The sequence below is a fragment of the Manis javanica genome, chromosome 12 (genome assembly GCF_040802235.1).
Source record: "Manis javanica isolate MJ-LG chromosome 12, MJ_LKY, whole genome shotgun sequence".
Lineage (NCBI taxonomy): Eukaryota > Metazoa > Chordata > Mammalia > Pholidota > Manidae > Manis > Manis javanica.
The window spans coordinates 97,171,398-97,190,222 of record NC_133167.1 but is presented as its reverse complement, the minus strand read 5'-3'; the positions used below and the strand labels follow the sequence as shown (position 1 = coordinate 97,190,222).

The 18,825-nt window shown below is 39.2% G+C and overlaps 1 protein-coding gene and 1 non-coding gene across 3 annotated transcripts in view; one reads left to right on the top strand and one right to left on the bottom strand.

The window, feature by feature from the left end:
• MTMR7 (myotubularin related protein 7) overlaps window positions 1-18,825 on the top strand; it is a 104,267-nt gene that overhangs the window by 76,076 nt on the left and 9,366 nt on the right. The window contains exons 8-14 of one of the 2 annotated variants that reach the window (XM_036997103.2): window positions 1,896-2,005; window positions 3,308-3,433; window positions 5,557-5,606; window positions 7,403-7,603; window positions 8,709-8,849; window positions 10,142-10,268; window positions 11,685-12,047. In XM_036997103.2, the coding sequence (XP_036852998.2) occupies window positions 1,896-2,005; window positions 3,308-3,433; window positions 5,557-5,606; window positions 7,403-7,603; window positions 8,709-8,849; window positions 10,142-10,268; window positions 11,685-12,047 (1,118 nt within the window). Of the gene's footprint in view, window positions 1-1,895; window positions 2,006-3,307; window positions 3,434-5,556; window positions 5,607-7,402; window positions 7,604-8,708; window positions 8,850-10,141; window positions 10,269-11,684; window positions 12,048-18,825 lie in introns of those variants that run through there. The other variant, XM_036997107.2, reaches the window with a different exon arrangement.
• LOC108393281 (VPS37A subunit of ESCRT-I) lies at window positions 1,740-12,792 on the bottom strand. The gene is made up of 3 exons (XR_005055556.2): window positions 8,200-12,792; window positions 7,389-7,568; window positions 1,740-2,634 (listed from the first exon to the last, which is right to left on the bottom strand). It is a non-coding gene; the product is annotated as a VPS37A subunit of ESCRT-I (transcript).

The following is an 18,825-nucleotide window of genomic DNA, read 5'->3' as shown; positions in this document are numbered from 1 at the left end:
TTTGGATAAATACCCCAAAGTGTATTTATTGCTGGATTGTATGAGGAACCTCCATACCATGTTCCATAATGGCTGTACCATTTTGTGTTCCCACCAGCAGTGCTTGAAGGTTCCCTTTTCTCCACATCCTTGCATATAAACTTCTTAGAATAGCTTTTGCTGCATCCCACAAATTTTGGATTGTTGTGTTTCCATTTTCATTTGTCTCAAGGTATTTTTAAATTCCTCTATGATTTCTTGATTGACTCACTGGTTGTCTAGTAGCATGTTAACTGCCAAATGTTTGTCTTTTTTCCAGTTTTCTTCTTCTAACGGATTTCTAGTGTCATACCATTGAGGTTGGAAAAGATGTTTGATTTCATTCGTCTTCTTAAAATTTGAGGCTTCTTTTGGGGCCCAACATGTGATCTATCTTGAAAAGTGTTCCATGTATACTTGAACAGAATGTGTGTTATGCTGTTCTGGGGTAGAATGTTCTGTGTGTATCTAGTAAGTGCATCTGGTCTTACGTGTCATTTAAGGCCATTTATTGACTTTCTCTTTGGATGATCTGTGCATTGATGTGGGTATTAAGGTCTCCTACTGTTACTGTATTACTGTCAGTTTGTCCCTTTATGTCTGTTAATAGTGCTTTCTGTAGTTAGGTTCCCTTATATGGGATGCATATATATTTACAAGTGTTATATCTTCTTGTTGGATTGATCCCTTTACCATTGTGTAATGCCTTCTTTTATTAGTTTCTTTTTTAAAGTCTATTTTTTTCCTCTAATTTAAGTATCGTGACCTCAGCTTTTCTTTTGTTTCTCTTTGTATGGAGTTACCTTTTTCTATCCCTTTGCTTTCAGTCTGTGTGCGCCTTTATATCTGAAGGGAGCCTCTTCTAGACTGCATAAGCGTCTGTGACAGCTGTAGACACTCAGTGTTGGGGGACTGACCTGCAGGGTGGGGGAGCTTGGGAGGGGCTCTGGTGCCTGCTGGGGTCACTGAGCCACTCACAAGGGGTTCTGGGGGGCTTGGTTGGGGAGTGCATGTTCACGAGGGAGATCCGGGACTCGGTTAGTGGTGCAAGCACAGCAGATAGAACAGTGTCAGAAATGCTGCTGCCCTGCCTAGTGCTGGACCAGCTAGGTAGAAGTGCCAAAAAAAAAAAAATATGGTGCCTTCCAGTGCTGCCATCCCTGGAGAACTTTCCCACAGATCCCTGCCTCTCTGGTACACATCCTAAAATTAGTCAGTGGGCCTTCTTCCTGTATACCCCTGGTGCTTTTCAAGCTGCTGCCTCTGTGCTGAACTTAAGAGTGAGACTGTGCACACCTTTTAAGAGCAAAGTCTTGGTTTCCTCCTGCCCTCTGGCTCTCCTGGACAAACACCCCATCAGTCTCAAAGCCAGACACTGGGGGGGCTGGTCTTCCTGGTGCAGGCACCCTGGCTGTGGAGTCCAGTGTGGGGTCTGGACCCCTGGTTCCTGAGGGAGGGCCTCAGTGGTTGTGGTACCCTCCCACCTGCTGTACGTCAGTGTACGTGACCGAGCTGTGTTCCCATCCCCCCCCCAAGTCCTCAGCTGGAGTGCTTCTTAGTGGCCCATTTTGAATATCTTTGCTGGAAGGGTAAATAGCTCTTCTCTGATGGACCTTTACTATGGTAGTATTCAATTTTCATTAATATTGGAATTTAAACCTAATAAAACTTCAAAACAGATGCAACGCCATCCATGACCAAAAAAAGTAGAAAAGCCTTACTTGAAGTGGTTCAACAGAATCAAGTTTAATATGCCTGGGCATTTATCTTGACTTGTCTTCCAGAAAATACTATAATGAAGGAATCATTAACAAATTACATGCAAATATGATGTAAAATGGGATTGTTTCATTTTGCCTTTATGATTTATCGTGCAGTGTGTGAACTTAAATCTCCCTCCATGAGTGACTTTCTGTGGGGACTGGAGAATTCCGGCTGGCTAAGGCACATTAAGGCCATCATGGATGCAGGAATCTTCATTGCAAAGGTATGTGATTGTGAAGAAAATAAGGGAGAGACCAGCCAGTGCATGCTGACTTCAGATTGGAGATCCCGTTTCCTCCTCAAGGGCCATGTGCCAGGCTGGGCTGCCCTGCATGGGGGCTGGCTTTGCAGACCTCCCGTTTGCCCTCCCGAATGTACATTCGTCAAAGAGTACAGTGCTCAGGGGTTGGTATGTCAGCACAGCAGTAAAGTAAAATACTTCCAAAATACTCTTTCCAGTTAGGCTTGCCTGTAGAAGATTCATCCAAGTATGAGTCACTTGGTGCAGAAGGCCTGAGGCTTTCCCCTTGGCAAACAGCTCCTCCTTTCACTGATGGCAAAGCAGAAGTCATGCTCCTGAACCTGGCAGGCAGCTTTCGTTCTGCCGCAGGGGGAATCTTGCTACAACTTTCATATAAGCTGTTTTGGAATGCATAGTCTATGTTGTTGTTCAGTGTTTTGTTTTTTAAATATAAATCCCTCTCAGAGTTATAGGTAAAGACAATCATGTGGTATGCTCCCCTCTATTAGAAAATTCATTTACTCAACACTTACTGGCAGGCACTCCTCAAGGTGCTGAGGATGCATGTCGAATAAGCCAGATCAAGTCTCTTCCCTCACAGAGCTGACATTCTGGTGTGGGAGACAGAAAATGAATAAAAATAAAATTTCAGGTAGAGGTAGATGCTATGAAATCACATTCCCCAATGTTTCCTACCAAGATAGCTAAACTTGTGTGCATATTTGCAAAAGCAAATAGAAATTCTTACTGGAGCAGAGACTTGCTAACTCTAATTTTTACCTTTGTTTTCTCCTCCTTGCCCTACTCCTGGGCCTGTGAACTCGAATCTTACCCTTTTATCTCTAACCTCATTGTTTTCCAATTTATAATTTTTGTGCCTTTTCCTTTTTGGAAATGACCAAAGCCAGTGGCAGTTCCAGAATTTTGATATGGAAAGGCTTATTACTTGGAAAACTAGAGGGGAGGAGAGGGTGGAACGGGGCTTAGATGTTAGCACAGGAAGCAAACTTTCACGTAATCCCTGTGCTCAGTGGAGGTGGTCTTGGGGGCGGCTCCTGGGTATAATGGGGAGGGAAAGAGAAGCTTGAGCTTCCCGCACCAAGCCTTTCCTCGGCTCTGCCCTAAGTAAGATGGGGGCATGAACACTACATAAATGAATAAGCCGGTTTGGGTTTTACTGTTTTTCATCTGTTTCTTTCCTTAAGTCTAAAACCAAACCTAGGTCTGAAAAGCTCTCTTTTCCATAGCCATTCTTTGTGAAACTTTGCTGATCTGTGTTTTTAGGCGGTTTCAGAGGAAGGGGCAAGTGTGCTTGTTCACTGCTCTGACGGCTGGGACAGGACCGCTCAGGTGTGCTCGGTGGCCAGCCTGCTGCTAGATCCACACTACCGGACCCTGAAGGGCTTCATGGTGAGTGTGGCCGCCCGTCCTCTCCCATCAGGGCCTCAGAGGCAGTGGACCTCTCTTTGAGCAACTATTGGCAACTTGCTCTGTTTTTCCTCATTGGTGTTATTTTTCTCTTATTAGATCAGCAAGATTAATTAAAGGGAAAAGGTGTGAAACAGGCTTTGAGTAAAGGTGTGAATGTGGTGTCAAACAGAAAATATATTCAGGACTTTGTAAAACAGTGAGTTTTAGACATCATTTGCTCATTAAGTATTTCAGTAGGAGGTACTGTGAATATGTAACAGAAAAGACTCTTCAGAAAAGATATTTGGAGAAAAAATTTTCTGTATTGTGTATGCAAAAATCCATTGGGAGGAAAAGCTGTTTTCACTTGCTGCTTTTATTAAGTAGTCCTTAAAATTCTGGAATGAGCATAGTGAAAATGTCCGTGTTTTGGCATTCTTTCCTGAAACGATGAATCCATCCTCTCCTAGATTTTGTACCTTTTAGGTATGAATCGCACGTGGCATGTCGCTTCCAAGAGCAGAATATTTGTGTAGTTGCCTGGAATGGTGAAGCTTTGGCTAAGCTGTAACTTTTTAAAAAATGACTGCAGGGGCTCCCTAGTGACTAGATTACCTGGCTCCTGCCTGCTGAACTATGGTTTGGTAGAAAGTACTTCAGTGAATCCTGGCTTCATGCTAGACACGCTGACAGCAGAGCCTGGAAGGGATCTCTCTACTGCTAGGCATCCTTTATCAGGTCAGATCAGCTGACAATCTGGGGATGAGAGAGCAGAGGTAGGTTTCCTCTCTCGGGCCTTTTCTTTTACTTTTTTTTTAAAGTGTCAGAGAGCTTCTGGGCAGGGTGACAGCATTGAGGCTTCAGAGTGACACTCCTGCTTCAGACTCCTCCCTTGGACTGAGGTTAGGAGGGCTGATTCCTGCACTGACATCTGGAGCGAGGGGTTCTGAGGCGCACACTTGCGTCTCTTTCACACTAACCATCCTTTACTACTATTGACTCTAATTCTGCCCCCTTAAATTTATGAGTTGTCAAGGAAAAACTTCAACTACTCCATATTTTGTTAGGGGAAACCTCTGGCCTTTTACAGCATTGATGATATTGATGGAATTGTGCTGCGTTATTTGATTACATTTTTTTCAAATGCAGGCAATTTCAGATTATAAACTCAGGTTGCCCTTCACTCCAAAGAACTGAAACTTGATACATCCCAAACCCCCATCATCTTAGAATTCTTGTAATGTGTAGTAAAGATCACTGGAAAACTTTCCTTATTGTTTCCTGTAAAAAGGATGATATATGATATTATATTGACAGGCAGCATTACCTGTTGGTTAAGGGGTGGGCTTTGGTGTGGAAAGAGCTAAGTGACGAGGTGATATCAAACACTTCTTGGTAGTTTGATCTTAGGTGAGTACTGAACCTTTGTTTCCCTTTCCGTAAAATGAGTGATGATAATACAAATCCCACAATGAAATGAGATCATGCATGAAGCAGTATGAACAGTGCCTCACAAGAAAGCACTCGGTGGTGGTATGACACTTTTCATACATCCCTTCCCATTTGCATTTCCTACGGACGAATTCGCCTTTGCCCTTCCGACATGCATCTCTATATTGGTGGATAACGAGTGGATTCGTGTTCAGGTTACCCAACAATAGTGACTTATGCTCCAAGAAACTTGTTATAAAAAAGGGGACAACAGGCCCAAAATGGAGTCACTGGTGCTGAGCCCCGTCATCAAACCAAGACTGAACATTTGACCTAATTGCAGTTTCAGCCCCCAGAAATGGAACCTTAAACCAGGTGACCTGGAATTAGTTGAGCCGCCTTACATTTCCCTCAGGAGAGCTACCTTGCTTGCAACAATGCATTCTTAGCTAAAATTCATTTTTTTACCCCGTTCTGCCTTTAAAAACATTTCCTCTTCTACAGCTTGGTGGAGATCCTTTCTGTTCCTAGATGGGATGCTGCCTCATTCATAAATTGTTGAATAAAGCTATTTGATCTTTAAATTTACTCAACTGAATTTCTGTCGCTTAACACTTTGAATTCTTCGGCATTACTGGCTGTGGTCTTATTTTCCTTGTTTCTCTCTGTGATATTTATATTTTCTTGTACAGGTATTAATTGAAAAGGACTGGATTTCCTTTGGCCATAAGTTTAATCACAGGTAAGAAATATTTAAAAATCTGTTTTGAATGTTTAGGAGAAAAAAATCTGTTTCTGACGTTCTCAGTTGAGTGGGGAGAAATAGCCTTATGTTTTAGTTTGTGTATTTTATTCAGATAGACAGAATTTGCATGTATAACTTGTATCACAGATAAATTGTTCCAGAAGAGACAGAGAATGCTTGTTTACCGACCTAGAAAGGATCGGCCCTCCCTCCTACCATTTGATTACTAAATTATTCCATTCTGGAGTGTGAACTTTCATTTCAAGCTGGGAGTTGTGAAATGCCTGTGGAACAGTTCCTTCACACTGGAGTTAAACTGGGCTTGTCCTAAGACGGCACTGTCACAGGTGAAGTGGGTCCCAGCTGTCTCTGGAGCAGTAATGCAGGACACCGGCCCAGGTTTGCGGCCACAGATGCAGGCTGTGGTATTTACTAGCTGTGTGGTCTCAGACACCTGTGAATGGGATATCATCCCTATACTACAGGGTTATTACAGAGAGACTTTTAAAAAGGCAGATGAGCTCTTTACCTGGCCAGTGTACTAGGCTTTCAATAAACAGAAGCCATTGTTTTTGGAGCCACCAGCCTTCTCTGTTTAGTGTTGATGATAATGCCTGACTGGGGGTGTGGTGTCCCCTAATCTCTGCATGTTAAATGTAGGTGGTATAGTGTAGTCCTTGGGTGCCAAAAATCAAGTTTAGGCAGCGTGCTAATAATCTAATTAGATATTTTTGACTGTTTCAACTTATTTTCTTACAGATTTTGAGTTCATCGAACTGCCTTTATTTTTGTAGTTTTTGCATTTAGCATTGAGCATCCCCGCTGTGGCTTTCAAGAACTGTTTTTGTGACAATATTTTTCCAGGAAAGCACAGTTATTCCATTTTACGAATGAGAAAATTAAAGCCCCCAAACAATTAAGTAACCTTCTAAAGATCACGTTGTCATTTTTAGTTTGGGGACGGTACTCCCTGTTAGGGTCTCTGAGATGGAGGCTTTATGGAATACGGAAATAGCTGAAAACTAGTTGGATAATTGTTTTATAAGGAAAGAATATATTAGATAACCCTTTTCAAAAGCTACCAAAGGTGAGTGAAACTGATACTTTCCAGTATCTAAGTTTCCAGTTTCTTATGTTCCCACTCTCAGAAAAACCCTGAAATTGATCCTTGCTCATTTCTATTCCTCAAGTTGATTGTCCACTGCTGTGGAGATGGCGTTCCTAATGTACTTTGTATTTCATGACACCCAAATCACCCTTTTGGGTTCTTTCTGAAATTCCAGTAACAGTGTAAAGGACTAGGCAGTCTTCATTTTAAAATAAATACAAATGTGTGGAAGATTCTGATGTACTCTTGAAGACCTTAGGGGAGATATAAATGTGTATGGGAATCTGAGCTCACATAGAAATAAATTATGTGACAAGTTTTAACACTGCTCTAGAAATGAAATATTCCTAGAAATTTACAAAACCACAATTTTTTGAGTTTTCTTGTTCATTCTTTCCCAACAAAAGTGAGAAACTCTGGGAGATTATTTCAAAAGTTCTGATGTACTTTTGAAATCTGAATTAAAGGATGCTTTTTCCATGGAAAGCTTTTGAATTTTATCTCTAGCACTAACTCTTTTCTTGAAATTAGAATTTAAAAAGTTATTCTACTTTTTCTGCATCCCAGGGTTTATAAGATAAGACTTATTTAGGAACCAGGGGTGCTTCTATGATTGGTTTTGCATGTATAGCTTTCTATTTACAAAACAAAAAGTTCTGTAAAGTCTCCACCTTTTGCTTCCTAGGTATGGCAATCTAGATGGTGATCCAAAAGAAATCTCTCCAGTTATTGACCAGTTCATTGAGTGCATCTGGCAGCTGATGGAACAATTCCCCTGTGCCTTTGAGTTCAACGAGAGGTTTTTGATTCACATTCAACACCACATTTATTCCTGCCAGTTTGGAAACTTCCTGTGTAACAGCCAGAAGGAGAGACAAGAACTCAAGTAAGTGTTTGAATGGTATTTAGTCACACATTTGTACTGACAGATTAAAATTATTCTGTCCCGCCATCCCTTCATAAAAGGCTTAATGTCATCAACTGATGAAGATCATATAGACTTCCCCCAGTTTCTGCCTGATAGCCACAGACAGGCTGACAGACTTGGCACACCAATACTGAAATGAAACCACCTGGAGTCAGAGGAAGTGATTTTTGCATTTTGAAGGGAAGAAGGTTAGACATCTTTGATTGATATGCTGTCTTACTAAGAAATGCAAGTAGTAAGCAAATTTGAAACTCACGCTACTCCTTTATTCAGATTAAAGCTATTGCTTTTATCCAGTGGGAGAAAACATGAATCTAGACTTTGCTGTCAAATTTTTATAATTTATTTTAAAGTGATTTATGAGCTGCAAATGAGAACATTTCTGAAGTTTTCATAAAAAAATGGTTTTAACTATGATGTACATAATATCAGACTTAATTTTGGAAATGATCAAATAAAATAGACCCTAGCAATTCATTTCTTCCAAGGAACTTCAAATGTGATTCCTGATAAATGGTAATGATTTAGCAGCAGAGCACACCCTTGAAGCTCACCTGTTTTCCCAGACAGTTTTGTGTTTTGTTGCAACAGACCAGCCAATTTAATGGGCTTGAATCCAGGCTGTTCCACTCACTAGCTGTGATTTGGAAAACTAATTTCTCCAAGCCTCCGTTTCCTCATCTGTACAGATCTCATAGGAATTCAATGAGGATTAAATGAGAGGAAACATGTGCAGCATTTGAATAGTACCTGGAAAATAAAAGTTAAATGACTGTTTGGGGAAAAATCCCCCCAAAATTAGTTTTATTTCATGCTCAGAGGAATTACACATCTTATTGAGGCCAGTCCAGATTGCAGAAGAGTGGAGACTATTATAGCTTTTCTGCTGTATTTTTAGCCAGTGGATAACCATGAAGACAAAGACTGTAAATTTCCTTGCTATAGAAGAGGGGCACGGGTATTCAGATAACAACTCCTGGTTCCTTTCCAGCTTTGATATTACATATCTACCATTTATAAGAAACAAGATAGGTTCTTTTCAGGGTCATTTTCTTTTTAATAGAATTCAAGAAAGAACATACTCTTTGTGGGCTTACCTGTGGAAGAATCGGGCCGACTATGTGAATCCTCTGTTTAGAGCTGATCACAGCCAGACCCAGGGACCCCTTCATCTCCCCACAGCGCCATGCAACTTTATGTACAAGTATGTAACTCTCTAGGACCTTACTAGGTATGGTTATGAACTCAGTTCTGGTACCATTTTTCTATCTGGAGGCCAAAGTATATGAATCACTGAGCTTCAAGGCTTTTTTGGATGCAAAACACACCAAAGGCAGGTGCTTAAATATTTAATCTGGTGTTTTTGCCAGTGTCTCCTCTCTCTCCCCTTTCCTCCTGATATGGAATTCTCTGTAGAAATTGATGTTTTATAACAGTGGCATCTGAAAATGTAAATGTATTTAAAGAGGAGGAAGGAAAGAAAAGGGCTGAATAAACCTTGAGTGCCCTGTAAGTTAAATGTGCAATGACAAGTTTAAATAGCAGAACCAAGCTTACCTTCTTTCTCTGCTGAATCAAGTCCTGGTGGAACTATTTCCCGTGGAAATAAATTATTTTAAGACTGTCTAATATATATTAGGATAGGGACATCCTATGGGTTCTACTAGGTATGCACAAGGTATAATATGTTACATTTTGTCCTTTGGCTTCTCTAGGCTTGTATGATATGGAAAGATTAGTCAGATTGGCAAAGACAAACTTACACAGAATAAACCGAGAAACCCCACCCTAACACACACTTAGCAGTTTCCTTTCTCTATTGTTTTGTTCTTAAATATTGCAATCTATTTCCCCAGAAACGTTGTAGCAGAATAGTAATTCTGTCATACTACAGAAAAAAAAAACCTCCATGGTTTGTATAAAACAGCAGTTTTGAGAACTACTGAGACAGGCTGCAATCAATTATATTGCAACTAATTTGTTATTAGTAGCCAGTTAACAAATATATTGAGGATCTAGCATTGTTCTAGGGACTTTGGATAAACCAACAGATGACACTGAGCCCCTGCCATCAAAGTACTTCTAAGTAAAATGTGGGTCTATTTTCTAAGATAAAGGACAGATTTATTGCAAATACAAATTTTTGTGATAAGAACCAAACTGAAAACCTCAAATTTAAACGTTTACTTTAAAGCTAGGAGCCATTTTCTTAAACCAGAAAAAAGAAAATGGTTAACATGTGCTACTTCATTTTAGAAAATTATAGTATATTCCTAATTCAGTGCCATATATACAAGTGATTCTCCATGAATTTACTCTCCCCAAAAGGAGTTTACTGACCTAAGAAAAAGAAAACATCAACAAGAAATCATTGCCTTAAGTGAGTGGCTTTTTTGAGCCTGGAATTTGCATTTGGTTATTACTGGGGTGGGAGGACTGTGGTAGCACGGATGCCTACAAAGATGAGAACACGCAAAGCTCTGCCCTTCTCCCCAGGTTTTGGAGCGGAATGTATAACCGCTTTGACAAGGGACTGCAGCCTCGGCAGTCGGTCACAGATCACCTGACAGCAGTGAAAGAAGAGACCCAACAGCTGGAGCAGGAGCTAGAGGCCCTAGAGGAAGTAAGATATGCTCACTCTTGTCAAACTAGTTTCTGTGCGTATTTCTCCATCACAGCTCCACGAAAGCGTCTCATGACTCAGAATGTGTGAAATGTAGCAATACAGCTATTTGTGTTTTTAGCCAGTGGATGACCTGAAGCCATCCCACCAGGTGAGCTCCCCAATAACTGAAGCCCAAGACTAGGCTCTACAAAGTTAGTTTTACTTACTTACTCATCTGAAAGATAGCCAAGCTTCCTAAGATGCTTAGGAGTCTATGAGTTTATTCCAGTATTCTCTTTATTAAAATACTAGTAATAAAAAAATTACTTAGAATATCTAAAAATACCTTAAAAACTGTTGGCTCTGTTTTCCTAATAACAAAGTCAGAACTCCTTAGCCTAGCAGTTGAGATTTTCCCACAATCCAGTCTCCTTACCTTTCAAATTTATTCTCTGCTTCTTACATATAACTGACACTTTCCTACCTTTGTGTTTTTCTTACTATCCCTCCTGCCAGAACTGCTCTGACCACAACCAGCATGTCCACGTTTAATTGCTTCCCAGTCCTGTTAAAATGCTCCTTCTTCCCTGGAACTTACTCTGAGCTCTTCCTTCTAAAATAATTTTTGCCGTTTCCAAATTCCTCAATTACATGAACTTCATCTCTAGTCTGTTTTTCATATTGCCCCACACAGTGCTTTTGTATGCAGTAAATATCAATGTTTTTTGCATGAATATGTGATATTTGATCTTATAACATCTCCCTTGCTGACACCAAAGGATGAAATGTATTTTGAAAAACCCAAATATCTATCATCTGATGAATGGATAAACAAAACAGAATATTCATCCAATGGATGATGATTCAGCCATAAAAACAATGAAGCACAGATATGTGCTACAATGCGGATGAACCCTGAGAACATGAGCTAAGTGAAAGAAGCGAGACATAAAAGGCCACATTATATGCTTCCATTTCTATGAAATAATCCAGACCAAGCAAATCCGAAGAATAGAAAATAGATTAGTGATTGCTAGGCTGTGGGAGGGGGTTTCTTTGGAACTTGCTAGTAGTGAATAGTGCATATAACCTTGTATTAAGTGTACTAAATAAACCAATGTACTAAAACCACTAAATTGTTCACTTTAAAAGGGTGAGTTTTATAGTGACGTACTCAACACCTCAATCCTGATTTTTAAGAAGTGTACTTTGGTTTCAGAGGTTGACAATTACTAATTACCAGGTGTTTTACCTATATACTGTATCTATAAAACAGTGTCTGACAGAATCTAATTACTTTGTCCAAAGTCTAGCTTTGAACAGAAGTCCATCTAAATCTCACAGTTTTAACATTACACCCAGCTGGAAGGCTAAAGCAATGCATATATAAGAAAGATAAGTGATTTATGACTTTTTCCTGAAATTCTTTTTTAGAGACTGGAAAAAATCCAAAAAGTCCAGTTAAACCACACTAAAGTGAAGAGTAAGCAAAGTGAGCCCAGCAAACACTCGGGGTTTTCTACCTCAGACAACAGCACAGCCAACACTCCCCAGGACTACAGTGGGAATATGACATCATTCCCGTCCAGGAGCCCTTCCCAGGGCGATGAGGACTCGGCTCTGATTCTGACTCAAGACAATTTGAAAAGTTCAGATCCGGATTTGTCAGCCAACAGCGACCAAGAGTCAGGGGTGGAGGATCTGAGCTGTCGTTCTCCAAGTGGCGGGGAGTGTGCGCCCGGCGACGACAGTGGCAAGGACCGGGACTCCGACGAGGCTGTGTTCCTCACTGCCTGAAGCAGCCCCCTGGAGCTCCCCAACGGAGGGCCCACAAGAAACACTTTCCAAGTATAAGGGAACAGTGCAATTTAAAAAATAATTCAAGAAATAGCATGTGTCATCAAGAATTATAAAATGTAGCAATGAAAAGGGGAGAAGTCCAACCTTTAGTTTCTTTAGATGTTAAAGAAAAGGAAGTAGCCATTTCTTTTATCAAATGAATATAAGGAAATAATTCCTCATTTCAATAATCATTCAAGACAATGAAAGACTTATGCACTACAGAACAATAAATCCTACCATCACTTGAGGTTATCGATACAAATCTTGTCCTAGCATGCATCTGCTCAAAACTGCCCTGATGCCCTTCCTTTGCACCTGTTATCATCGTCAATCCCCTTACTTCACTTTCAGGTACACATTTTGTTTTCTATTCCTCAGTTATAATGTTTCTAATAACTAATAACAGCATGTTGTTGCAGGCACCTTTTTTGGTTAATAGATACACCACTGTAATTGCTTACCTTTGAAGTTTAATGATTAACTCTTCCTTAGACAATATATTTTGAGTTATAATTTTGTCTTTTTCTAGAATCTCTTATTCTCATCATTTAAAAAACACTACAACTCATTTTTTTATCTAATAAAGCAGAAGCAACATTTACTTGCTGGTTCTTAAATATGAATTCAGATCTTATTAACTCTTAACCTTTTATTACTATTCTAGAAACTACATTACCAAGACAGTACGATCCAACCTCCAGCCACGTTCCTGAAGTACAACAGTGTAAAGTTAGTAGGGTAACATTTCAATGAGAAAAAAATCCCAGTTAAGAACTAGAGAATTTGGCTGTCATGTCTATTTAACTAATGGAATAGGTTTTGTTATCTATCATTTTAAAAATTGTATAACTGGCTAATATGATTTGATTAATATTAGTAACATCTGATGACCACTGCTGAAAGTTCTGAAAAGAGTTTTTATGTTTTGCTAAAATGCACATTTGAAGCAGATTCATTCCCTGGTCTTTGACATCCACAATGCATGGTTTCTGATTATTAGTACATTCTAGAACAAAGACATTTAAATTTAACTTTAACAATCTACATCAATATTTTGAATATATGAAATAGGCTAATGTTTAAAATAGGCTAATGTATTAAATTTTGCTGAAATGAGAACAAAGGAAAGAAGAGTGGTGTCACCAGGATGGTGACATAGGTCATTCCTGACTTCATTTCCCTTAAAAGAAGAACTAACAACTAATCACAGACAGGACAGCACCGAGAGACTGAGATCCTGTGAGTGAGGCTGAGGCACCCTCTGTACCCCACAGACCCAAGACAGACTATCAGAAGGGTAAAAGGAACTACACACCTGTGGCTTTGGCCCCCCACCAGACCGGCACAGCATCATACCAAGAGGTCTCCCCTGAGCCTATGTTCCTCCAGGATTTAAGGGTGACATCCAGCTCCCCCCAGTGTTTTGGGTTGCTCTGTTGGGAGCCCCTACTCTGCTTTTACCCCATGGGGACAGCTGAGGAAGCTATAAGGCTCAGCACATTGGGAGTCTAATTGAGACAGAGCAGTGGCAGAGAGGCTCCCAATGGCCAGCACTAAAATTTTGGCAGTCCAAGTTCTTCCATGCACAGCCCGAGTTCTAGTCCCAGCCAGCGGCTTTGCTCACCTGCAGAATCAGGTCAGTGGTTCAGTCTGACCAGGAAATTTGGCTGGACGCAGGTCAGCTGAATTCACATCTGCAAGAGAGGAGTTCTACCAGCTCTCGGGCCTGGTCTGCCCACACCCAGGTGGAAGAGCTGAGCTAAAGCTCTACCTGATGCAGAGGGTGGCTCCCAGCCCCTCCTGACCACAAAGCCTATTAGGAGTTGCCTGAATAAGCTCTTTCAGTCTTGCCAGTAGGAGCCAGAGACATAACTGATCAACTGTAGAGCAGGGCCCCTGGCATCATCTGACAGGAAAGGCTAGTGAGAATGCCTGGAATCTGCATGACCCCCCAAATTCTGAACCAAGAGGTGGGGAGCAGAGCTGACGGCCCACAGAGCAACAGCAATGTCTGTGTTTGGCTAGGGAGCTTGGCGCACAAGTTGGTTTGAGGCAGTTAAGTCCACAAAAAAGAACACCAGTGGCCTTCAAGCTGCTTCTACTGTACCAAAGCAGGGAAACTTAACTTGTAGCTTCACTTACTGCTGAACATAGCTTTGAACCCACCAGACTGTGGAACCTTACCAGAGCACACGGGGAGCTGTGCAGCCCACCCAAGAGCCAGCTGACAGTGCCACTTGAACAGGGAGCACAGACCGTGGCTTTCACCATCTGAAGAGCAAAAACCAGTGGCCTCGCCTGACCACGATACTCAGTACACTCTTGCCTGACTCAGGTCCCCAAAGAACCATGTAGGTACTGGGTCCTGTCTTGCTGCTCTGCCAGAACAGGGCAGTTACTTCACAGCTCCACCCACTGCTGAGTGTAGTACCTAGTCCCAACCTTCTGGTAAGCCTGACTGAAGAATCCAGAAAACTGCAGAGCCCATCCTGCAGCCTCCCTGGAGTGGGGAACCAAGCCAGCAGTCCTACCCAATTGTTCTCAGCCAGTGGCATGTTCCCCACAACCTGTCCTCAGAGCTTGAACACTTGCCTTGCCTGAGATCCTAATAACAGGCCCTGTACTCAAAGACACAACCAGCAGACACACCCAGAAGCCCAGATTCTGCTGTCTGGTGCAGCACCATCTCTGCCAAAGCAAACCTGCAAAGTCTGGAAGAGATCACTTATTCACATGCACAGGTTCCATAAAGAATCAAAGATGACAAAAATCGGGTAAATAATGATAGCACCAAAGGAAACAAATAAAGCTCTAGTAACTGATCCTAAGAAATGGGTATCTATAAACTGTTAGACAAAGAATTCAGAATAATCCTCTTACCAAAGTTTAGTGAACCATAAGAACACACAAACGAAATTAGGAAAATACCCCCAAAACCCCAAACAAATCCTAGACCTTAAAAACACAAAAACAGGGGAGTGCAATAGCTTCAAAGGCAGACTTTCCTATGTGAAAGAAATAAAAAGTGACCTGAAAGATAATTGGAATTATCCAGTCAAAGGAACAAAAAGAAAACAATGAAAAGGAGTGAAGCCTATGGGAATTATAGGACACAGAAGAACACTATTCACATTATAGGAATTCCCAGAAGAAAACAAAGAAACAAAAAGCACATTTAAAGCAATAATAGATGAAAACTCCCCAAACTTGGGGAAGGAAGCAGATTTCCAGATCCCTGAGGCCAAAAGGAACCCAAATAGGTTAAACCTGAGTAGGGCTATACTGACATTATAATTAAGCTGTTAAGTTAAAGAATTTTGAAAGTAGCAGGAGAAAAGAGAGAAATACAAGGGAAATGTTGTAAGTCTATCGACAGATTCCTCAAGAAACATTTCAGGCCAAAAGAGAATGGAGTGACATATTTGAAATATTGGGGGAATAAAATGAATGTCAAGAATTCTATACCTGACAAAGCTATCCTTCAGTAACAAAGGAAGGATGACTTTCATGACAAAACCTGAGTTCCTTACCACCAGACCTGCCTCTAAAGAAATGTTAAAAAGGGAGTTGAGTGGAAATAAAAAGGATGCTAATTAACATCATATAAACATAAAAGAGGGTAGTGTAAAACTCACTGGTAATGGTAAGTATATTGTCAAAGTTGGATTCTAATAGGATAATGGTGGTGTGTAATTCACTTACACCAGTTTAAAAATTAAAAGCAAACATAGCAAAAATAACCATATCTATAATAATCTATTAGGTAAATATAAAAAATATGTAAAGTAAAACATTAATAAGCTAAAATTTGAGGGAAAGAAGTTAAGAGTGTAAGCTTTAGGAATTCTAATGAAATTAAGTTATTACTTTAAAATTGGTGTTATAATTTTAAGATTTTATATAAGCCTTACTGTAACAACAAGGGAAACACCTGCAGTAATTATACAGAAAACATAAGATGTCAAAGTATACTGAGACCACAAGATATCAAAACACCAAAAAAAAAAAAAAAAAAAGACAGCAGGATAAAAAACAAGGAACAATGGATCTACAAACCAAATAGAAAACAACAAAATGGCAATATAAGTCCTTATGTAGCAATAATTATTTTAAATATAAACAGATTAAATTCTCTAATTAAAGACACAGAACGGCTGAAAGGATACAAAAAACAAGATCCAATAGCATGTTACCTACAAGGGTCTCACTTTAGCTTTAAGGACACACACAGACTGTTAGGAAAGGGATGGAAAAGTTACCAAAGAAAAGCAGAGGTAGCTACACTTTTACCAGACAAGCTAGACTTTAAACTATCAATACATCAAGAAGATACAGCAATTGTATATATGCACACATCAGAACACCTAAGTACATAAAACAAAAAATACCAAAGCTAAAAGGAGAAATGAACAGCAGTACAATAACAGACAAGACAACAAGTGTTGGTGGGAATGAAAACTGGTACAGCCAGGAGGGAAAACAGTACAGAGGTTCCGCACAATCCATCAATTCCACTTCTAGACATTTATCCAGAGAAAATAAAAATACTCATTCAAAAACATATGCACCCCTATGCTCATCACAGCATTATATACAATAGCTAAGATATGGAAGCAAGTTGAACTTCCTTGATTGATAAATGGCTAAAGAAGTAGTGGTGCATATATACAACAGAATATTACTCAGCCATAAAAGAGTAAAATCCAGCCATTTGCAATAACATGGATGGATCTGGAGGGTATTACACACAGTGAAATAAGTCAAAAAACAAATACTGTATGATTTCACTTACATGTGGAATCTGAAAAATAAAAACAAATGAATAAACAGAACAGAAACAGACTCAAAGATAGAGGGCACAAACTTATAGTTGCCAGAGGATGGCAGGGGAGATATACTAAATAGGTTAAGAGGATAAAGAGGAACCATCTATTTATAAAGACATGGAGATTAATGTACAGGATAGGGAATACAGTCAATAATACTGTAACTACTTTGTATGACAGATGTATTACTGTGATGACCATTCTGCAAAATGTGTATGAATAATGAATAACTTTTTTTTGTTTCAACAATATAAAGAACTACCATGTAGGATTCAGCAATTCCAGTTGAGTATTTATCCAAAGGAAACAAAAATACCAACTTGAAAAGATACCTGCACTCCCTGTTCATTGCAGCATTATTTACAATAGCCAAGACATGGAAATAACCTAAGCGTCCATTGACAGATGAATGGTCAAAGAAACTGTGGTATATATAAGCAACAGAACATTATACAGCCATAAAAAATGAGGAAATTCTGCTATTTGCAACATGGATGGACCCTGAGGGCATTATTTAATTGAAATTAAGTCAAAGGAAGACAAATACTATATAATCTCACTTACATGCAGAAGTAAAATAAAAAACTAGACTTCTAAAAGACATTGTATTTGTGATTACCAGAGGTGGGGTGTGAGGGAAAGGGGGATCGGAGGAAGGTGGTCAAAAGGTACAAACCTACAGGACAAATAAGTACTAGAAATGTAATGTACAGCATGACTATAGTTAACATGGCTACACACACCACACATACACACAAAGATAAATATATAGAGAGATATATATAAAACTTGTAAATCCTGAGTTCTCTTCACAAGGAAAACAAATTTTTCTTTGTCTAGTATTTCTCTTTATATGAGATTATGAATGGCAGCTAAACCTCCTGCAGTAATCATATCATGATGTACAAAAGTCAAACCATCATGATGTATACCTTAAACTTATACAGTGATATATGTCAATTATCTCTCAATGAAACTGGAATTTAAAAAAAAGGCAAGAAAGCTATATTGCTGAAATGTCTAGTATGAACATTTGGAGGGAGTGTAGTTATATACATAAATAATATAGTAGAACTGTGTGCTAATCATTCAAAAATAGAACAAGTTTAATATGTTAGAGACTTTTAATATAAAAGTGCTATATAAAATGTATATTACCTTTAATATAAAAGTAATATACTCTCAGAATAAAAATTTGAGCATGCTCTAATGAGCAGTTCCATATTAGGTATAGGAAATGTTTATTCATTTTCTGCAATATAATATATATAGCAGGGAATATCTTGTTAATGATAAATACTTAGGATAGAGTTGCAATGGTTTTTGCATTTTTATAACATAACTTACTTTATGTCATTCTTGTAGTTATCACTCTTAGAATCTTCTTTGCTAATACTGAGGCTGTGACTTTAATTTCTTCCATTTGCCAGTGTATATCTATAAAAAAAATGACACAGTAACTATATAAATAAAACTTTTGAAAATCAAGTAGTGTAATTTAAAATTTCTTTAATGTGATGATCTTTCAGACTCGAGTCCTCCTTTTACAAGACATTATTTTTTGCATATATTCATTTTGACTACTTATTAGAAGTGAATGTAGCACTGAAATTTATATAAAAGGTTAGATTTATTGCTGATTATAATTTTATTGTGCTTTTACAGGGCCTTGAATGAGCATGGCCAATCCAAGAGGACTGAAATCACTAATAGTACTTCTCATTTTAAATCAAACATCAATCAAAAAGTTTTATTTAGGACAGTTGGTTTAAAACATAAGAGAACAAACCAATGTAACATTGATTTGAGGCAAATTACTTCCCAACTAATACTTAGAGCTGAAGTGATTTATTATTTAGTGATGCTAAGGAAAACTTAGTGATACTAAATAAGTAAGCTTCTCATCA